At 50.3% G+C, this 22648-nt stretch overlaps 1 protein-coding gene across 1 annotated transcript; it reads left to right on the forward strand.

Annotated features, from left to right (window-relative positions):
- Positions 1–342: 342 nt before the first annotated feature.
- LOC136365802 (pinopsin-like) lies at positions 343–21793 on the forward strand. Its single transcript, XM_066326501.1, is given in 6 exon segments — positions 343–691; positions 3624–3698; positions 3701–3951; positions 18232–18409; positions 18412–18452; positions 21617–21793. Coding segments are annotated over 6 exon segments (987 nt in total). The 3' UTR covers positions 21710–21793.
- Positions 21794–22648: the final 855 nt, after the last annotated feature.

Below are 22648 nucleotides of genomic sequence, written 5' to 3' on the forward strand. Positions count from 1 at the left end.
TTTATCTCTAGGTCAGCACGTAAAACATTAAAATGTCTGAGAGTGGTCTCCTTACTGAAGGGTGGGCTATGACCAGAACTTACATTTTACAGAACTTTAACTGATAGGAAATACTTTACTCTGTAGCTGGCTGGCAGCTCAAGCCTCACCTTCCCTGCACCCTGGGCAAGTCTGGGTGAGCCCGTGCTCTTCTCAGCTTTACTCCGAAAGCTCTGCCGGCCCAGCTGAGGCTCGCACATCGCGCCTGCACACAGCCAGCGCCGTGGGTTTTGCCTGCATTTACCGACCCGCTGAGCTTTGCCCCAGGGAGCTGGGCAGCCCGGCCCGGCCCCGGGGGTCTCCATGCCCCCGGTGCTCCCCCGCGCTCGGGGCCGGCCCGGGCAGGGCGGCGGAGCGCCGAGCACACCCCTGCCCGCGGCGGGGCGATGCCGGGCCCGGCGCTGCCTGAGGGGACGGCGCCGAGCGGGGCCTGAGCCCCTCCGGGAGGCTGCGGCCGCCGTCTGCCGGGGCGCCGCGGGCAGCCTGCGCCTCTGCAGCAACCTGCTGGTGCTGCTGCTCTTCTGGCGCTTCCCCCATCAACCTGCTGCTGCTCAACATCGCGCTCGGCGACCTGCTGGGCTGCGCCCTGGGCACGGCGCCGCCCCGGGCACCGCCAGCGCCTGGCACGGCCTCGCCAGCGCTTCTGCGGGGAGTGCGGCCCGCCCGGGCCGGGACAGCCCGGGGACACGGCGGGATGAGGGGACCGCGGGGCCAGGGCACGGCTGTGCCCGCCGAGACGGGACAGCTCCGGGGAGAGATGAGGACAGCTCCGGGGAGATACGGGGACAGCTCCGGGGAGAGATAGGGACAGCTCCGGAGAGATGGGGACATCTCCGGGGAGATACGGGGACAGCTCCGGGGAGAGATAGCGACAGCTCCGGAGAGATACGGGGACAGCTCCGGGGAGAGATAGGGACAGCTCCGGGGAGAGATGAGGACAGCTCCGGGGAGATACGGGGACAGCTCCGGGGAGAGATAGCGACAGCTCCGGAGAGATACGGGGACAGCTCCGGGGAGATACGGGGACATCTCCGGGGAGATACGGGGACAGCTCCGGGGAGAGATGGGGACAGCTCCGGAGAGATACGGGGACATCTCCGGGGAGATACGGGGACAGCTCCGGGGAGATACGGGGACAGCTCCGGGGAGAGATGGGGACAGCTCCGGGGAGAGATGGGGAGAGCGGCGGCAGGTCCTATAGCCCCTCAACCCCACAGCCCCACAGCCCCACAGCCCTACGGCCCCACAGCCCCACAGCCCCTCAGCCCCACAGCCCCTCAGCCCCACAGCTCCACAGCCCTACAGCCCCACAGCCCCTCAGCCCCACAGCCCCACAGCCCTACGGCCCCACAGCCCCTCAGCCCCACAGCCCCACAGCCCCACAGCCCCTCAGCCCCACAGCTCCACAGCCCTACAGCCCCACAGCCCCTCAGCCCCACAGCCCCACAGCCCTACGGCCCCACAGCCCCTCAGCCCCACAGCCCCACAGCCCCACAGCCCTACAGCCCCTCAGCCCTACAGCCCCACAGCCCCACAGCCCCTCAGCCCCACAGCCCCACAGCCCTACGGCCCCACAGCCCCTCAGCCCCACAGCCCCACAGCCCCACAGCCCCTCAGCCCTACAGCCCCACAGCCCCACAGCCCCTCAGCCCCACAGCCCCACAGCCCTACGGCCCCACAGCCCCTCAGCCCCACAGCCCCTCAGCCCCTCAGCCCCACAGCCCTACAGCCCCACAGCCCCACAGCCCCTCACAGCCCCACAGCCACACAGCCCCACAGCCGCAGGTCGGGCGCGGTGGGGCTGGGGCTGTGCGAGGGGAGTGGGACCCCGGGCCGGCCGGAGCACAGGGCTGGGCTGAAACCTTCCCGGCCTCAGGGGGGGTTTGGCTGGAAAAGCCCAGCAGCCCCCAGGCAGCGTGAAGTGGGGGTCCTCATTGAGGCTCCACAGCGCGTTTCCAGGGGCTGCGGGAGAGGTCCACAAACTTAAAGCGATGAAAACGGAGCATAGAACCATCCTCGTTCAGGTTAGAAAAGACCTTAAAGCTCATCCAGGTCAATTACTAGGGCAGCGCCGGCAAACCCAGCGCTAAACCCTGTCCCTGAGTGCTCCGTCTGAGCTCGGGCAGCTCTGAGCCGAGATTTCCTGCACACCTGGTGTGTGGAAACAGGTGTTTCCAGGTCCCAGGTCCCAGTGCGGGAGTGGGCAGCACTGGGCAGGGCCGGCAGAGCAGAGCAGCCCTGTGTACCTGTGCCTTTCCCCTGTGTACCTGTGCCTTTCCCCCGTGTACCTGTGCCTTTCCCCAGGCTGTGCTCCCCTGCCAGCCTCGCACACAGAGGGAGAGTCCCCGGGCAGCACAGGCGAGGGGCTTTGGGGACGGCAGCTATGACAGACATCATGTTATACATAATAATAGCTCATGTTTTCAGGCTTCCCAGTGCTGATTATCAGTCCCAGGCTTTTGTACCACTGCAGACACACATCGGTGGGGCTCTCCCCGTGCCAGCATTCAGATGGAGCAGAGGCTTTACCAGCAGAGCATCCCTCTGCCCATTGGTGCAGACCTGAACACCCCCAGGGGCACAGCTTAGCCTGCTATCCAGGCTTCACACAACCCATTAGGAGGCACTGACATGGGTTATGGACACTCTAAAGAGATATTTACAGCAGCTGCAGTTCGAATGTTTGCTGCCATCTCTTTCCCTCATGAAGCTGTACAGGGTAACAAGCCAAATTTGTGCATGTAAAACATTTATTTGGCAAGGAAAGTTTAGTAGGAGTGTATCAGCATCCAGCAACATCCCCCTGTACCTGCCAGCATCACTTCCACAGTGCAGCCTGGGAGGTGCGTGTGGAGGAAAATTGCAAACTCTTATATCAGCTTTAGAAATTACCTCCCCTCCAGCATTTCTGCATGCAAAAGAAGCCTTTGATTTGCTGCTGGTGGTTTTATTGCCCCGTTGGTGTCTGCTGGCAGTACCCCAATTGCAGGAGACCCATATCTGTCTCTGCAAAGTCTCTCACAAGCTGCCTGTCCCCCTGAGGAGGACACACCGGGGCACTTCCCGGCACAAGGGGCTTCAGGGGATAGGTTTAATCTACAGCTCTTCATTATGCAGAGCATGAAATCCTTGTGAAGATCCTGTGGGACTGCACTTCCCCAATAAGGGTTCAGAAGGCTGCACTTCGCAGCTGGCAGAGGAGCACCAGATCAGCTCCACACTTAATCTTGAATTTTACAGGTGCAGCAAGAACCAACCGTGATGGAGAAGCCATCAGGATTTTGCTGCAGGTCCCACACACACACATGTGCAGACAGACAGATGTGCTTAATTGCTGATCAACATTTATAATTGACTGGCTTTGGCTGGACACATGTTTAAACACTCCCAGCTTTTTGTGAGTGGGGTCAGGCTCTCAGCACCTCTCGCTCTTAGGGGGACACCAGCAGTCCCAGTCCTTGCCCACCTAGTTTCCAAAGCCAGTGCCATCAGTCTCATCCATAGCTTGAAATATTTTTGGGGGAGACAGAGCAAAGCCTTCATTCATTAATTTTTTGCTGACCCAAGTGTCTGGTTTGACACAGGCATCATCTCTCTCATCTCCCTGGCTGTGCTTCCGTACGAGCGTTATTGCACCATGATGAGAACAGCAGAGCCTGACACCACAGCTACAGGAAAACATGGACAGGCATCATCCTGTCCTGGACATACTCGTTGCTCTGGACTGTTCCCTCGCTTTTTGGCTGGAGCAGCTATGGACCAGAAGGGCCAGGGATAACCTGCTCTGTGAACTGGCATTCCAAGGATGCCAACAACGCATCCTACATCGTCTGTCTTTTCATCTTTTGCCTCGTAATCCCTTTTGCCATCATTGTCTATTCCTATGGGAAGCTGCTCTGTGCTGTCAGACAGGTAAGTTGATTCCTCAGCTGTCTTTTGACTGTGACCCCAAACCAGGCAGAAGCTGTGGATCACCATTTTCCGCCTTTAGAACTCCTCTGCTGCCAGATGTGCTGCCACCCCTGCACACTGCCTGTCCTGTGACTGTCCTGGTGACAGGCTCCAGTTTGCCAGGGCTTTAAAAGTCGTACTCAGGTGTGTTCAGCTGGAGGTGATGCCCTGGGGTGGCTCCCTGGAACAGGGGCCAGACAAGATGAAGAGAATAAAGTGGGTGTTTATTAAAGGCCTTCCACAGACACACCTTGGGCACTCAGAGCCTCCCAGAGGTCACACCCAAGGTGGACCATGGTCACGGGTTTTTCAGACAATTCTGAGTTTGGTCCGTTTACATCTCAGGGGTGAATGCTGCAATTACAGCTTCAGGTAATGAAGTCATTTAGCCCCAGTTTGCTCCCCCCAATTCACTTTTGTTGATACTTTTCAGGGCCTGAGACAGGGAGGTGTCCTTGAGTCCCAGGCCCAGAGGAATTATTCTGTCTGAATAAAACAGAACAGCAGCTGACAGGCTTTAGAGTTAGAGCTTTAGAGTTATATCCTAAAGCAGTACAGGATTTGAAAAATATAAAAGCTAAAATCCTAAGGCATCAGAGGTTCCTATGACAGCATCACAGATGAGGGAAGTTTGCCAGAGCACTCTAGATACTTCAAATTTCCCCTAATAAAAACTAGGAAAGATTTACCTACCTTGATGAGGTTGGTCCTAGGATTTAAATCTGCAGGAATGCTATGGAGAAGTGAGCATTATCAGCAGGTCCAGTAGCTGTGTGGTCAGTAGGGAGTGTGGGAGCTGTGATTTCTGACTGCTCTTCTGAAAGCAGAAAAATGAACCCTGAAAAAAAAAAAAAAAAAAAAAAGGCTGCTAAGAAAATATTGCCATCTAACCGAGCTGCTGGTGGGATCAGGCAAAGCAGGAAGATGTAACCTAACAAACACAACCTGTGAGACAGACCCGTGACATGAAGCAGACAACCCTGGACACGAAGCAAAGCCAGTCCATAAATGACCAGGAGCTTTTCTTGCCAAGATAAGGAATATTAGCCTTAAACACTGATACTCCAGTGGAACATTTGGTACCAAACACCATTGGGGCAGCACTGCCAGCCAGCTGGAAATGCCAGTGCAGAGGTTTTTCCTCCTTTGTGAAGAACATCTGCCTTTAGCCACGAGTGCCAGGGAGTGATGGAGCAACACTCGCTGCTCATGGCACAGAGGTGCTGGGAGAGGCTGGTGAGCGGGGCAGCCCCTCCTTGGGGAGCAGTCTGTGCACAGGCAGGACTCTCTGCCAGCACAAAGGCATCATTCACCCCCTAAACACTGCCACACTGGGCCCCTGCAGCCTGGGAGCCCACCCCAGGCTGGCCTCCAGCTCCATCAGTGTTACCAGACCTGGCTTGGGCTCACCTCGTGCAGTGTGCACCTGAAGGGTAAGAGGGAATTAGATAAACCCCACCACGTGAGCCACATTTGCAGATGTAAACATTTAATTTAAGCTTACTATTGCTCAGGGACTTTGGGCAAAAGCAAATTAAATCAGTGGAGATGTTTAAATTAATCCTCATAGAGCCCGTTGTCTTGTTACAAATACTTTTCATTCCCCACAAAAGCCAGCTCAGTCCTCTCTGGTCTCCCTTTGCTGGGAACAACTGCTTCTCCTACACCACCATGGACCAGTGTCCTGAGTGCAGGCAAGGGCTGGATTTCATAGGACTTCAGTGTTTCTCTATCTTTTAAAGCTAAAAATACTGTTTTAGAGGTGCTGCTTGTTGTAGGCACTCACAGTAGCTGGGGTTGGAGCAGGTCCTGCTTGCAAGAGAGGTTCTTCCTGTCCAAAGCTCCTCCAATGGCCAGAAAGGGCAGGCAAACCTGCTTTCCTGTCAAGGGTTGTGCTGATTGATGTGTCAGAGTGATCCCCACAGCTTGGACAAGCTGTCCTGGTTCTGCCCTCTCCAGTGCCAACAGAACATTGACTTCTGCTGGAGCTGCATCTGTGCAGCAGCACTGAAGGGTGTAAGTTTTTACATTAAATACTCTTCCCACCGATGCAGCCATCACGTAAAATGTTAAGTTTGGGCTCAGGAGAGTTGTCTGTTTTCAGGAGAGCTGCAGACATTAACCAGGGTGAGTGACAGCAGCAGTTCAGGCTGCAGTAGACTCAGCAGCTTTAGCAGAGCCCTCTGTGAGTGCAGTGAGCAATGAGATCCCTTCAGTGAAGTGAATTGCTCCAGCAGGGACCACAGTGGAATGGAAGAGGGACAGGAGCTGTTACCCTCCCTGTCAGATGGGTGACAACTCTAAAGGTCAGGAGCTGTCTTTCCCATGCTCTCTGGTCCTGTAGAAACCCCCAAACATGGGAGAATAATAGGAAAATGGTTCTGTCTTGTCCTAAGTTATCCTCTCAGGAAGGGGGATTTTCCACGAGGAGGGAAAGTCAGAACTGGGTGGTGCTGCGGATGCACCTGGGCTCATTTGGGAAGCCAGGAGGGAGGGGAGGTGCAGGGGCAGAAGCCTCAGAGCCTCTCTCCTGCCTCCCATCCCCAGTGCCATTCCCATTCCTGACCCAGGCTGCTCCCAGCCCCTTGTGCTGCTGCCCAGGATCCCCCAGGGCAGCAAGGTGCAGAAGCAGCAAAATCCCTGGTGTGTGTAAGAGAGAGAGAGAGGGAAAAAAAAATAACCTTCACATCCCAGCTTAATATTTAAGGAATTGAACAGACATTTGTGTTTTTAGTGGATCCTAAATTATAGACAACACTCTAAGCCTTTAATGGTGCTTCCAGCTCCTGCCATGAATATCTGTCTGTAGCTGAGATTATCTGCACCACTTACAGGAGTAAAACTGTGCTGGCAGATCAGGGGGGTTGATTTCAGCCAGGCATGAAAAGTGGTATCCTTTCACTTGACATTTGTATTCTTATGCTCTGATTTCTGACCTGATTGTCAGCACAGGAGATACACAGGGGGCTTAACCTCCTGGAAAATGGGTCCAGGCTCCCGTTCCCACTATATTGCTTCAAGGCCACAGTTTCCTTAAACTTGAAGGAAATTTTCTCCACTGAGAACAGACCTGTTCTTCCTCCCATGTCTTGTTTGAGGCTGGCAGGGAATGGCCAGAGGGAAGGGTTTTTTCTGGGCCATTTAAAATGAATACCACAGGAGCTGGGATGTATTATAGCACACTGTCAACAATAAATCTGAATTCTGAAAACAGCCATTAGAAAATGAGGGCTATCTAGGATTCCAGTCACACTGAGCTTTAGTCTTAATTATCTCATTTCTGAGAAGGCTTTCTGCCCTGATGCAGATTTCATAGCTCTCCTGGGAAGGACTGTGCAGGGCCCAGGGAGAAGAAAAAGAAGGCTGCTGCTGTGCTGGGGAAGCAGGAGCCACATGCAGCTGTGCCCTGGCAGACAGCCAGAGGTGAGGGGCTTCATCTCTGTTCCTTGGCTTCCCCACAGTGCCCAGGGGATGGCAGGAGGTGGCTGTGCCCCTCATGTCCAGTCCCGTTCCTGAAAAGCAGAAATCTGCAGCTGGGGGTTGCTGCAGAGAGCAGGGATACTTCAGGATGCCTCGGGTTTTTTTGCAGAGCCCCATGTCACTGCCCCCACAGCTGAGTGTGCAGCTCCAGAGGGCTTCACAGGATCCATGCTCTATGGCACAGCAGAGAAGCTCTAATCCCTCAGCTCCAACCACTTGGGGGAAATGACAGAATTTATGAAGGTTTGGAAGTGCCGGAAGCGAAGGAGAGCCTGGGAGGCAGCTGCAGGCAGGCTGAGCAAGCTGTGAGAAGCAGAAGAGCAAATCTGCCTCTCCCTCTGCAGAGCCCAGTGGCCTGGGAGGGCCTGGCAGCCAGGGCAGGGCAGGGGCTCTCAGGGTAACCTGTCCCAGCACTGCCTGCAGCAGGGCAAACCCTCTGGGACGTGCAGCTGGGCAGTGACAGAGGCTGGATTCATCCTCATCCACAGCCTGGCTGCTTTGAAAAGCTTGGTCTGTGAGCTCTGCAAACCCCCTGCAGCCAGCAGATACAGTGCATGGGGACTCTCAAAGACAGCTTTGGCAATGCAAACAACTCATGGGCTGCCAAGAAACAGTAGTTTAGAATTTCTTGTAGTTTAGGATTCTTCTTCTAGTACCAGTACTTGGTAGGCAGCCCTGGGCTCACCCCGAGCTTGGGGATGTCCTGAAGAATGAAGGGCTCTCCCTGTGCCTGTGTTTCAGCCCTTGGCACAGCCCCAGGTGTGGTGGGTAAAGATGCCCAGTAAAGACCTGTCCAAGCAAACCTCCTGGTCAAACACGAGCTGCATCCCAAATTCTGGCTGCGAATAGCCACCTCACTGAAAGCAGCACACAGGCAAAATTCATGAATCCTGCAGGAGACAACCCTTCTACTGCCAGGTTTCAAACAGCTGTAGTCAGCACATGCAACCTTAAAAATGCTTGCTGGAAACAGATAAAGCATTTTGTGAGCACAGGGGTTGCAAAGTCATTAGTTAGAGTCATTGACAAGCTTGGCTGAGGCCTCTCACATGACTTGTCACAATGCAAATAGAATCAATCCCAGCTTTTGTGTCACTGTATTACAGTGTGCTTGGGGTTTTTTCCCTTCCATTCACAGATCACCTGCTCCTCTGTTATCTCCTTGACAAATGGTTCTGAGGGCCTGCCTTCAAATCACTGACCAGTGTTCATCCAAGCAGATCAGTGCAGGGCTCAATATCCTGCTTTTCTGCACAGACTGCTACCCTGGGTTGAATCATATCAGGGAAAATCTTCCTGGAGCAGTGGCCACAGGCAAGGCAGGAAAAGCCAACACCTTGGCATGGTCCCCACCAGCCCTCTGCCCCCCTGGGCCCTCATGTGTCATGGAGAAGAAAGAAGTGCAGTGGGGAGGCATTTCACGTTATGTGGTAACTTCATTACATCAATTAGCAGGTCCAGCAGTTCCTAATGCTGGGGTTATAGCTTACAATAACATGGGCAGGAGAAACTGGGGAGAAGAGCACTGTTCTCCAGCAATTCCCTTGCACTGTTCTCCAGCAATTCCCTTCCACTGGCAGGAAGGGGAAAGGGTGATTCCACTGCCCCTTTAGCATTAATCTGGGCAGCATGAATAGCACCATGAACTGAGGCTGAGCTGGGCATGTGAGACAGACACACTCCCAAAGGCAGGAATCATGACAGCTTAAGCCCTGGAACACCTCAGACACCAGGGAAGAGAAAATAAATCAGTGTGGAGACAGCTGAGGCCAGAGGAGCTGCAGGAACCGTGCAGGTCAGAGACTGAAGAGGGAAATCACCTTGGGTCAATCCAGCCCCGCTCAGGATAACCAAAGAATTGTCTTTCCTGGCTTCAGCTGAGGTCCGTGCCAGGGAAAAGGCGGCGGGATGTTTCTGTATTTCCCCACTCGGGCGGCAGCAGGAGCTCTGCCCTTTCGGGATGCTCGTGGTTGGTCCCTGCTGCAGTTCCCCTTCTCAGAGCTGCAGGAAGGGCTCCTCCTTCTGTGTGCAGTGGGGGATCTGACACCTTCGTGTGATGCCTCTTGGGGCCACCTAAAAACAGAGGCCAGACAAAATCCAGGGAGTAAAAAGCAGTTCTATTTATTGAAGGACATTCAGGTACATTTTGGGCAGACAAACCCACCCAGGGGCTACACCCAAAAATGGACCTCAGGTCACAGATTTTCACACTTTTATAAGTTCGGTCCATTTGCACATTGCGGGTTAATCTTCCATTTACAGCTTCAGGTAATGAAGTCATTTACCCCAAGTTTGCTCCCCCCAACTCACTTCTGTTTCCATCTCTGGGGGCCTGAGGCAGTGAGGTGTCTTTGATCCCCAGCCCTGGAGAGGAATTGTTGTGTCTGATTAAAATGGGGAAGCAGCAGCTCACATTGTGTGTGGAGTTTAGAGTTATACACTAAAGAATTGCAGGATTACAAATACATGAAAAATACAGAAGCTAAAATCCTAAGGCATCACGTGAATACAAAGCACATGTGCAAGGAGGGCCAGAGCCCAGGTGCTGCCTCTGGAACAACAGGCAACTCTTCCCCCTCTTGGGGATACTGAGAATCCCTGGAGGATTTGCTTACAGAGGCACTGCCTGTCCTCAGCTTCTCCAAACTGTGCCACAGGATCGTTTGTCCAACAGCAGTCACCGAGCTGATGAACACACTGTGGATTTTTCTAGCTGAAAACAAAGCAGCTGTGGGTTTGGGGTTTTTTTCCTCCTGGAGCACAGATATTTTTCCACAGGTACTTCCAAACGTGGGCAGTGTTGGAGCACAGGCAGTGAGGGAAGCAGAGCCTTGCACAGCTCTGTCCTTAGGACAGCAGGGAGCAGCCGTGTCCTGCAGCCTCAGCTCCCCTGCCCTGGCTCTTCCTGCTGCTCTCTTCTTGTCACAGAGAACACTTGGGAAGACTTCTGTGCTTTTGGTACCTTCCTTTCTTCTGTTAGAGCCGGGATTAAAGCATGGAAGATGAAGTTTCCTCTTGTTTGATAAAGTGGTTTATTAATTCTTGTCTATAACAGTCTCACAGCTTGTGAGTTCCAGCCAACAAGGTAGAAAATGGCTCTCACTCCTTCCATGGTCTTTAATAAATACCCACTAACGAGGTGATACCTCTGTTATTTATACTTTTAACCCAGTAATGACTCCCCCGAGGTCCACAGTGCAAACCCTTTCACCCAACTAGAAAAGATCACCCAAAACCAAGAAGAAGAAGGTGAAGAAGAAGAACCCAGCCAACACCCCAAATCCTCCATTGTGCTCTCTATATATTACTATACAGTAAAGCCTTAAATCCTAAGTTTTCCACCCTGTGAGATCACACACTTCTATTCAAACTGCACACCCACAACCCCAGTGCCATCACTCAGTTTTGGAAGCCTCAGGTCAAATGCAGTGCTTGCTCGAGGGTGAAGCCTGAAATTCTCAGTTTCCAGGGTTCCACCCTCAATGAGAAGAACACACTCTCACCACAGTCATTTCTGATTGAGGAACCAGTGCAAGGCGCAGAAGGAGAGGAACCAAACCAATGCCACAATCAGTGCTGCTGAGATGTTTTAATCCCCATTCTCACTGGCTGATGGGCTGGGCAGACCATAACTCCAAAGGACACCCCTGCCCAGGCAGCCCCCAGGCCTGGGCGTGTACACAACCCTGGCTGTGCCACAGAGAGCTCAGGGGCTGAGAAAGATGAGGCCAAAATCACAATCCAGCAGCCCCCCATCCTGCCCACCCTCACTGCTCCAACCTTTGCAAACAACAACCAGGAGGAATTATTTCAATATTCTGGTATTTGGAATTAAAAATTAACCCCCTTTAGTGATTACAGGACCTCTCCTTACAGCCCTCTATGTTTATAACAGCAAGTGAGAGACGGAATTGAGATTTAAATTTTGATCTTAAATCATGTGGTTCACCCTTGAGGAGACAGAGAGGATGCTGCCAGCACTTCAAAGGATCTCTGACCCAGAGAGCTCCTCCCTTGCACACCACAAGGGCCTCACTGAATCCTCTGGCACCTTCCAAGCCCTCTCAGAAATGAGAAAAATTACTGCTGCAGAGGTGAAAGACATCATCAGCACAGCAGATGGAAATGGATTTCTTCTCTCTCTGCTGTCACCTCCCTCTAAGCTTTGGCAGAGGTCTATGTTAGTGCTGGAAACAGCAGCTTCCAGAGAGTCATCAGCAGTGGATGGTCCCTGCCTGGGCTGTGTGATCCCCTGCCAGCCTGAGTCTACCTCGCTTTGCTTACAGCCAGCTCGAAGTGCTTTTGGCCAAATTTCCACAGTACCATTCTTGGTAATTCACTTACCACAGGAGATTTTTCCACAGGCTTCATTTTCAGGAAAAGAAAAGAAAACACAATTTGTAGAGGCAAATCTTCCCTCAGCTCTTAGTGCTGGGCAGGAGCACAGCCCGAGGGGCAGGAGTTTTGTTTGGACCCACCAAACCTGTGGGTGTCCTCTCGCTATGAACAGGCAAATTTGGGGTGTTTTGGTGCAAACCCAACTCATTCAGGTACATGAACACGCCCTGTATTCGGGGTTGAAGCTGAGGCAGGAGGGTCAGTGGGGTTTGGAGCATATTTTGTACATCAGGAATGGCCACATTTGTCATCTGTCCCTTTTCCCTGGCACAGCCCAGTGGGGTGGAGGTCTCCACAGTGTTCCAAAAGCAAGGAGATCCTCAGGGCAACCCAAACTGTGTGTCAGTAACTGAGGGAGGAAAAGGTAAAACAGCACAGGAAAAAGGCACGGGGAAAGGAAATGTTTGACTAGGAAAAATTGATAATTTTGGTGGATTGTTGTCGAGCTTGAGCGATACAAATGCACTGATGTGGCTGAGGACTTCTCTGCCTTTGTAGATGAGATTTCTGTGCCCTCAGAAGAGAGGGGCAGCTCTCAGCTGGGCAGGTCACAGACATCTCTGCTCTGAAATCTGTGTTTGGGCGAGGAGAGGGCACAGGCACTGCAGGGAACCCAGAGACTTCAGGCAGGGAAAGCAGAGCAGCTCCTGAGTGAAGCCAAACTCCAGGCTCAGCTCCCGCAGCCCAGCACCTCTCCTGCAAAAAAAGGATGGAATTCTGGTTGAAATTCTGCAGCTGTTGGAGACAAAAGCAATTCTTAACAGATGTTTTATTCCTTCCCGTGCATAAGGTATTCCATTATCCATAAAAATACACTTAGTCCCAGGCAAGAAACCAAGAGTCAGGAATGCTGTGCTTGTGGAAGGAAGGTGCAAGGCTCTCCACAGCCTGCAGACAGGCTTGCTTCTGCCCTGGAAATCCTGAGGGAGGATTCCCAGCCTTGAGAATAACAGTGAGGGGTTGCCCTTGAAACTAAGACCCACAATTTGTCATGGGTTTCCATCTCCACTGTCCCCTGGCAGCTCAGCTCTGCTGGTGTGCAGCTGGGGCTGCCAGAGCCCCCCACTTTCAGCCAAGGAGCTCTGCTGCCCCTGCAGAAAAAGGTGCTGCATTTTCTGAGCCTTTCAGAGGGCTGAGAAACTCTTTTCATGTTTCTTTTAAAATTTCCCATTTTTAGGAAACATCACCCCCACTTCACACTCCCCCATCCCCCTCAAAAGCATGCAGAAATATATATTTAAATATATACATATACATATACATATATATATACACGCATATGCATATATATATACACACATATATACATATATACATACACACATAGAAATATATATATAAATCAGAGGGGCTTCTAATGGTTCTCTTTTACATAGGAAAAACCTGAGCCCCAACCTGTGGCGACAGGGCTTAGTTGGTATTGCACAAAGGGCACTACAAAAGGTTTGTCTTTCACTCAAACAATGGAATTTTGGATTTTAGTGATAAAACTAAGTGATATAATTTAGTGATAAAACGAAGCCTCGTGATATGTCAATTTTCCAGATCTGGTGCAGGAGGTCAGCACGTTGGGAATCTGGGAGGCAGAAATTTCCAAGGGGCAAACCAGCAGTGAAGCTGTTTTTTGCCTCAGGTCATTTGGAGTGTCCAGCTTTGCTCTTCCCCCTGTGCCCCTGGGCTGGGCTGCAGACTGCTCTGCTGAGCTCAAGGTGTTTCCTCACTGTTTTGTGGGGTAAAAGCCCCAGGTCTGTCAGGAGCTGAACTCTCCTCTCACAGACAGAATTAACACATACATGGAACAGAGCTGGCAACTTGCTTTTCCCACTCTCCTTCTCATGGCAGGGCACTGAATGGATGGGACCCCTGAGAAAGCCAGTGCTTCACTGTGGATTCAGGTAACGAGTTCCCAGCTTTTATGATTGTGCTTAGAGGTTTTTAAGCATAATGCAAAAGTTTGTATGTTAGGAGGGGTAGAAAAAACTTCCTTAAAAATAAAAACCAGCTTGTTCTTGCAACATTTCTGCATGGGAGTGTCAGCCATTTATTTCCTCTGCAAGCAAAACTATTTTTAATTGGTATTAGGACAGATGATGAAATGCTGTTAAACCAGCACTGAATGGCTGCCCACTGCTTCAGAACTTCAAGGAAATTCTCAGTAATCATAGAATCATAGAATGGGTTGTGTTGGGATTGAAAGGACCTTAAAAATCATCTAATCCCAACCCCAGAGGGTTGAGGGTTTCCCCTGAAGCATCCAATTTAGCGACCTGCATCTAGCAATCCTTAGAAGCAGGGCATGTGCTGATGGGCAGGGACCAGCAGGAATCCTCACATCCTCTTCAGAAGAAACCAGACTGACCTTCAACGCACAGGCTGTGCACTTTAATTGTATCTCCATTAGGTCACAGTCTGGTTCCTCAGCACATATTCAGACAACCCCAGCCAGGAGTTCTCCAGGGCAGAGCACAACTGGGTACATCTGATTCCACAGCAGTGATGCCCGAAGGTGCTCAGCTGCTGCCACAGCCCAGGAGTGCCTGTGCTGCCCCTTCTGCCTCTGCCCTGCTCACAGGGCTCAGCTGGCATGTTCAGGCCAGCACAGGCACAGTTTGGTTGAGGTTTTTTCACTTTTTCTCCCTTATTCTGACATTTCTCAAGGACCATCCTCTTAGTCCCACGAGTGTCGCTGTCAATTCTCCAAGCTCTAAATAATGGGGTGGTTTCACAAAAAGACAGAACACAGTCAGTCACTCAGCTGGGATTCTCAGATAACCCTGGAGATTCAGGAGCCTCTTGGCTAACCCTCCCTGGTGGCTGAGCTCTGCTCTCCAGGCCTGGATGTGCTGAGCAATTTCCACACCCAGTGCTGAAAACACGTGTTTTACTTTCCTAGGGAAGTGATGACTCTGTTCTTTCTGCACAGTGTCAGCAATATCAACCAGGGATTTGCTGTGTCCACTGTGACCTCTGTTTAAACCTGTCCTGATTGTTTGGTGCATTAGTCACTCATCCACATCCTTCTGCCTGTGACATCCCATGCCACACCACACAAACACTATTTGTGAGCATTTCTGCTCCCACACCGGGAGGATGGCTGTGTACAATCCCAATTATCGTCAGTGAAATTTAAAAAAAGGCAAATTAATCACTTCTGCAGGCTGAATCACCACCTTGAGGTGCTTCTCTGCAGGAGAAAACACAAAGAAACTTAGCCAGTAAAAAAATCAACACCCATGGGAAGTAAGAGAATAAAATATTGTAAGAGCAAGATGGGGCCAATGGCTTCCAGCTCCTCAGTCCTGCTAACACAGTACACTGGCCACTCATTCAACATATAAAAGACGTGATACAGAGGCAAAAAAAATCTAGGAAATTGAAAAGGTCGTTTTAGAAGCCACAGAGACTCAGTTTCCAGTGAGGAAAATACGAAGGCTATAAAAGCACATTTTTCATGGCTGTTTATTATACCAAAACCTACAGAAACAGTGAGATTCTAAAAACAAATTTCTTGCACAGCAGAACTGAAGTTTAGGTTTTTGACCAAACCAGAAGCACAGGACAGTGCACAGCAGGTGAGAGCACAGCCAGGGCACCCCGGGGCTAAACTCCTGCAATAGCATTGCTGCTGTTACCCCTGAACCAGGAACAGCCTGAACTGACTTCCCAGTCTCCATGGGCCACACTTGTGCTCTTAGCTTTCCTGGAAGTTATCAAGACAAAATTAAACTAAAAGCCCACAGTCCCGTTCATCAGCAGCGTTTTTACACAGCTCTTTGCTGTGTCCACCTCCAGAGGGGGATCTGAGGCCAGGCACAGCCCACAGTTCCATGGCATGGCCAAGTCACCCTCTGCTGATGGGGTGCAGCAGCATTTCAGGGTTGCTGGGTTTGGGTAGTTTTGCAGAAGTTTTCTGCATGGGTGCCAAATATGAACATCTAAAGTTTCCTTGACTGACCAGGGGAACCTCGCAGTTGAAAGCAAAAATGCTTCAAGGAGAGGTACAGAAGTGGGAGGATATTCAAACTTTCTGTCCCCATAGGATGAAAATAATAATTTCCTGCTGCTGGCAAGGAAATTGAAACCTTTCCTTGCTTACCCATGAAGCCATTCCCTGGCATCAGCAGCCTGAAAACTGCAAAGCTTTTCTCTTTTTTGAAGGACAAAACATTTCAAAAGTCAGGAGAGCAATAGCTGGTAGGGTTTACCTGGGGAGGGAGCATTGCCCAGGGGGAACAGTCAGCAGCTGAAGTCCCCCACTGGCTTTAAGCTGAAGCCAGTGGCCAAAAGCAGCTGTTCCCCCCTGTGCAGCTCCGTGCCCCACTGCAGCAGGATTTGCAGATTGCACAGCTCCTGTGACCCCTGCTCAAGGTTATTAAATGGGAAATCCCTCCAGAGCCCCCCATGCCCAGCCTCACACCAGCCTGATTTCCATCTAGAACACATCAGTAAAACATTTGTCCCCTCTGACCCTACCTGAAGGAAGAGGTTGGTGGGTTTTCTTTTCTGAATTTGACAGAAAGCAATGGCACCAAAAGGAGCTTTTGGTTTGCCTTGAGGTGTTCCACATGCAAGCCATCACCCAGCACCTGCCCCAGGTGTTTCCTGGCAGGGAAGCTGGACAAGAGGACCTCAGGAACACACAAAGAAACTGGGATTTGTGTGAGGATACAAAGCCCTGGCAGCTGGTGCTGATGCCTTTCAGTGCCTCTCATCAGGAGCCTCAAAAGCCAAGAGCACATAGTGCCAAATGCAGCCCCTCTCCTGTCTCCATCCCCGTTTCCACCCCAATCCATCTGTTTGGATTTCACCACACAGCCTGAGTGAAGTTTTGTACCAAGGCGTGCCAGACTCTCAAGAAATCCACACACAGGGAATGTGCCCTGCAAAAATTCTTATCAGCTTCAGGAGATACGATGTAAAAAGATAAATGTGAGCTTTCTGTCTGAGATGTCTGTGAATAAATCTGAGCTACTGATGCCTGTGGGTGGCTCTGAGTGAAATATTCACTTCTCACTAATGGAAATATTTTGATTAACAACTTTATTTGCCTAGCGGCAAATACCACTTTTTTTCCTTTTAAATCACAGACAAGTGTCATAAAAGATTTCATTTGCACATTAACAAGATATTTATAAAGTACTTGGTATTTGAGTTCCCTCAGCAGGCAATTACAGATATGCTCTATTTTTTGAACAGTTTTGGTTGGGTTTTTTAATTAGTCTCAAGGTGACTTCTAACACTCAAATACATCCCAATGGATTCCCCATAAATCTGCTTGTAATAATTAATTCCTCGTGCTTGCTGCAGCACTTCTCAGCACAGGCATTACACAGCAGCCACTGACAGGTCTGGTTTTCAAAACAAACTAGGAAACAAGGCTGAGGCACAGGCCAGCAGTGTTTATATGCAGTGATTTACTTTCAAGTGTGTGTGAGCCCAAATTCCAGAGGAGGAGCCTGTTGTAAATCACTTCAATTCAAATGCTGCCTTTTGCCATGGATTCAGGGAAGGAAGTTCTCTCAACCCCTTGGTATTCCTTGCCCCAGCACCTGTGGGTACAGGGCCCTTCATCCCTGCTGGGGGATCTCCCCTCGGGCAGTGGCTCTGGGAGCTGCTGTCCTCTGCTCTCACCAGGGCACTGCCCAGGACACTCCCATGAAAAGCTGGGATTTGGAGTAAGCTGGAGAAGGCTGTTGTAGATGAAGAGCACTTTTGCTGGTGCTGCTGATGCCTTAGGATTTTAGCTTTTATGTTTTTCATATATTTGTAATCTTGCAATTCTTTAGTGTATAACTCTAAACTCCACACACAGTGTGAGCTGCTGTCTTCCCATTTTGGTCAGACACAACAATTCCTCTCCAGGGTTGGGGATCAAGGACACCTCACTGCCTCAGGCCCCCAGAGATGGAAACAGAAGTGAGTTGGGGGGGGAACAAACTTGGGGAAAATGACTTCATTACCTGAAGCTGTAACTGGAAGATTAACCCCCAATGTGCAAATGGACCAAACTTATAAAAGTGTGAAAATCTGTGACCTGAGGTCCATTTTTGGGTGCAGCCCCTGGGTGGGTTTGTCTGCCCAAAATGTACCTGAATGTCCTTTCATAAATAGAACTGCTTTTTATTCCCTGGGTTTTGTCTGGCCTCTGTTTTTAGGTAGCCCCAAAAGGTGTCACTGCCCCACTGTCAGGGACACTCTGAGCATATCCCACACCGACCCTGCCCCGCTGGTTGTCTCCAGCCAGAGTGGTTCAGGTGGCACTGCCAGCCCTGCCCTTTGTGCAGCCACCCCAGGAGCTCCCAGGCACCACCTGTGTCCCCAGCACTGCAGTGCTGTGCCTTACCTGTGCCTGTGTCCCTCAAGGTGAGCAGCATCCACAGGAGCCCTGCCCATGGGTGGGAGCAGCGTGTCCTGGTGATGGTGGTGGTGATGGTGGTGTGCTCCCTCCTCTGCTGGCTGCCCTATGCAGCTGTGGCTCTCACAGCCACCTTTGGGCAGCCTGGGCTCATCACCCCTGCAGCCAGCATCATCCCAGCCATCCTGGGGTCTACAACCCCATCATCTACGTGTTTCTGAACAAACAGGTCAGTGAAATGCTCTCCTTCATTCATTTGGATTCAAGGCATGCAAAGAGTGACAAAATAGACAGGGGAGATAAAGAGAACATCAGTGACATCACTCAAATCCATGAGAGGGAAGCTCTGGAAAAGGGTTAGGGTTAGGACGAGGGCTCCAAGGAGCAAATGTGTTTGACAAATCTGCACTTTTGGAAGCTGGACGCCCAACTCCTCACATGTGCACATGGCAAATGATAGGTCCTTCCATTCCTTTGCACAATTTGACAAAAAGAGAAGAAATCTGTGTTCTGGCAAAAATGAAAACACCAGAAATTGTCTGAGGTGACTCAGACACGTGAAGTCTTGTGAGGATGTGAGCTCTTGCTGCCCCACGCCGAGCCCCAGCACAGCACAGTGCCCACAGTAACTCCTCCTCTTCACAACACCTCCTCTCCCCTCCCTGATTTATTCTTTTAACCCCCCTCAGATCCTTCAGGCACTCTTTGGTCCTGCTCTCCCCTCCTAAGAGCCGGTGGGAGCCCTGAGCAGTGAGGATCTGCCTGGAAGCACTGCCAGAGGAGCTGGAGCAGGGCATGGACACAGCAGGCAGCAGCTGGGGTGGTCCAAGAGAACAAAAGTGAAAATGAGCAGAGATCTACAGTGAAAAACAGAGAGCATCAGAGCTCTTCCCATCCCTTAGCCAGGTCCAGCTCCTCCAGCCCATGTGCTCAGGCATTGATCTTTGCACTGCTGGGATTACAGCAGGTGGATCATTCATTTCTCTGTGTCCAGCAAATCCTCCACTTGAAATGACTTTTGGAAGCTTTTAGGGAGGACAGACAGTAAATTGCTCAGTCTCTCTTGAAAACAAATGATGATGGTAAAAGATTGATTTAGGTCTGGCTTAAATTAGCTGTGGGTGTTTTTACTGGGACATGAAAAATTCCCAGGGAGTGAAAGTTTCCATGAGTCCATCCATCATCTCCACAGCATCCATCAGCTCCACTCACTGCCACAAACAGCTCAGAGGGGTGCAGGCCCTTTCTACAGAATTCCCTGACATCTTCCCTGGGATAGGAGCACTCCTTTCCCTTTCCCTTTGTTATTAACTTTTGAATAAACCCTCTCATGGAAGCCCCTGGAACACTGGAGAGCTGCTGCCACCCCCGAGCCGGGAAACAGCCCCAGGCACAGCAACACACAAAGGGTAACCCTGACTCCCTTCAAACACACCCAGCCCTGCTTGAATCCAGAGAGGCAATTCAGAACCCACAGGCTGATCTGAACGTGTGCATGGGCTAGAAAGAGCACTCCAAAACAGCACAGACTGTGCAGAGGGGTTCTCTACAGACAGTGATAAATTAATTTTTTAATAAATAGCTTGCTGAGAGGAAGCAGCTAGACCCAAACTGAACTGGGTTTGTCCATGCCAGAAGTTCACCTTAAACTTTTATTACCGGTGCTCCTTCATTTCGTTTGTGGAGGGTTTTTTGGGGTGTTTCCTGGTTTGGGATTTTTCTTAAATTCCACTTGGTTCCCATTGCTCAGTATTGTAGCAGCAATCAGTGCTCAGGGTTCCACGCTCAGTGCAGAATAAGAAGTCAATAACCTGGGTTTCTCTGCTCTCAGGAGAGAACCTCAGAGCAGAGGATGCTGCAGCTACCCAGAATTGCCAGGCAGGGGAGAGCAGGAGGTGTTGGGCATTCAGAAAACCACATTCAACACCAATATGTTCTTGAGGCTCTGAAAATCTATAGGAGTTAACAACTCACACAGCTGACATTGCCCTCTAATTCTGTGCAGTTTCTAAAACAAGTCTGTCCAGGCTCCTCCCCTACTTTGGTAAATGCTCAGAAATCTCTAATCAGGCTGGATAAAATCCCAGAACACGCCAGACAAAATACCATTCAAATGCAGGAAATGCATCCAGGCAAGGACTAGGTGAAGGTTAAACAGATTGAGGAGACTCTCGAGCAGTAACAGAAATCTACTGGGGATGAAACAGCTGCAGAAAGGTGCCTGGGAAGAGCCATGTGAGCTTGACCAGGAGGGGAGGGGGCAAAGCAAAAACCAGAAAACAGACAGTACTCCCCACGAGTTTTGAAGCTGCTTAATATTTCAGTGCTCAGTGAGAGGCTGATGAAAAATTTATGATTATTGCGAAGTAAGTGTTTAATCCTGAGAAAATGCAGTTTTTCACTGAAGAAAAAAAAAAAAAAGGAACCTCAGCTGATGCAAAATTTGTGTAAAACTTTGAAAAAGCCATTTTCCCCAGCAAGCAAGGCTGCTGATGAAATACCAGCATGATTTTTCACTTGGCTGTTGATAACAAGAGTTGTCAGAGCTTGTGGCTAGCAGCTGTGTTGTACAAAGAATTACCAGCAAAGTTGTTTTGGGCTGTTTAGTGCAGGGAGATCAGTTATCAGCAGTTATTGACCCTGCAGCTTTAGGGAGGCCATGCACAATCCACACCACCTACAATACCCATTTGTTCAGCTGCAGGCAGTTTCCTCACCTTCATGCTTGGCACATGCCCTCTGCTCTCAGACACACAGAATGTTTTGCCACACAACCTAAAAAATCCCCCCAGGTATGGATATTGAACCAAGCCCTTCTGAGAGCTTAAACCAAGTTTTCATCTTTTTGCTGCTCAAACGCAAACCAAACCAGCCAGCATCAGTGTCATTGGTAATTCAATTAGTTCAATCCACACCACACTTCTGGCAGTGGGATATATCCATAACCTGACTGCAGGCAGGGATTGTCAGCTCCCCCAAATCTCTGTGCCACAGCAGTGTTCCCATCAGCTCAGTCAGGAGACAGGATCCTGCAGACCTGAAAGCAGGCTGGAGAGCATTTAGTCCCTTCTATTCTTTGCACTGCCATGAAGTCAGTGGTATTTGTAATCAATAAAAACACAGGGCAACTGTTTCAGGCCCGTAACCTGTCCCAGAAATTTGCTTATGGCTCTCTCCCCTCTCTACTGCTCATGCTGAGGTCAAGGTCTCTCAGCACAATGACATATATTTTCCTTCAAAATATTTCAACCTCCAATGCAAAATATTATCCCTGCCATGTTGTTCCAGAGCTGTCCCAGGAATTTAATTAATACAAAGATCATGAGATAAAGCTTGTCTTATAAAACCCAAGGTGAATTGAATTCCTGCTAACTTGTTCTCTTGGTGGGACAGTTTTACAGGTGCTTTGTGGCTCTACTGAGATGCAACAAACCCACCGTGAGTTCCTTGCCCAGGTTAAAAAAAACAACAAAACCCAGGTTCTAAAGAGCTTCTGCCAAAGCCCAGCCAAGCCCACCCACCCCAAAACAGAGATGCAGAGCGTGGTGCTGTGGGACAGCTCCAGGAAACAACCTGGAGGAGAAGAGAGGAGGCTCTCCAGGAGGGAATGATCAGCCTGCACATGGCCCCTCTCTCCCTGCTTTGGATTGGGCTCCTCCAAAAAGTCTTTTCAATACCAACCTGAATAAATTAGGAAGAACTATGTGGTTACAAAGTAAAGCTCTACTAAAATTTAAAGCGTGTGTATAGGTTATGTTTCAAACAAATTGCAGCTGAAGCTTAGGAAAATACAAATTTCAGGGACTTTCCTTTCTAATTATCAGGTTAGAAAGTTACTGCACCAAAAAAATAACTCCCTCTCAACACTCAGCGAGGAAGCAGCTCTGAATGCACAGCACTCAGCTGGGTAAAGTCCTTGCTCTGGAAATCTGCTGTCGGAGTTTTGGGTTCTTTTCAGCCACTGCTGAAGCTGAGATTGAACCATGGGAGGTGGAGGTTCAGAGTTTGGACTTGGATGGTTATTATTTCTTATTTATAATACAGTCTCACCAGCTGTGAGCTCTCACCAGCCGTGAGCTCTCACCAAGAAAACAAGGTAAAATGGAGCACCTCTAACTTTTTTTCAAGGTTATTTAAGCACTAATCACCCAATAACGAGGTGACAACTATATTATTTATATTTCTGACCCAATAATGACCACCCGAGGCCCGCCATGAGGACCTTTTTCACCCAATTAGAAAAATGCACTGAAAACCAAGAAGAAGATGATGGTGAAGGATTTAGACAACACCCCAAATCCTCCCTATTGCTTTACATACACTACTTCATACTAAACCCCTAAAATCTAAGTTTCCAGAATTCCAACAGCCCGCCAGTTGGTGAGCATGAGGAGAAAACAGGAGTGATTCCTGTTTCTAGAAGGG

This window comes from Sylvia atricapilla, chromosome 10 (genome assembly GCF_009819655.1).
Source record: "Sylvia atricapilla isolate bSylAtr1 chromosome 10, bSylAtr1.pri, whole genome shotgun sequence".
In the NCBI taxonomy this organism is placed as follows: Eukaryota; Metazoa; Chordata; class Aves; order Passeriformes; family Sylviidae; genus Sylvia; species Sylvia atricapilla.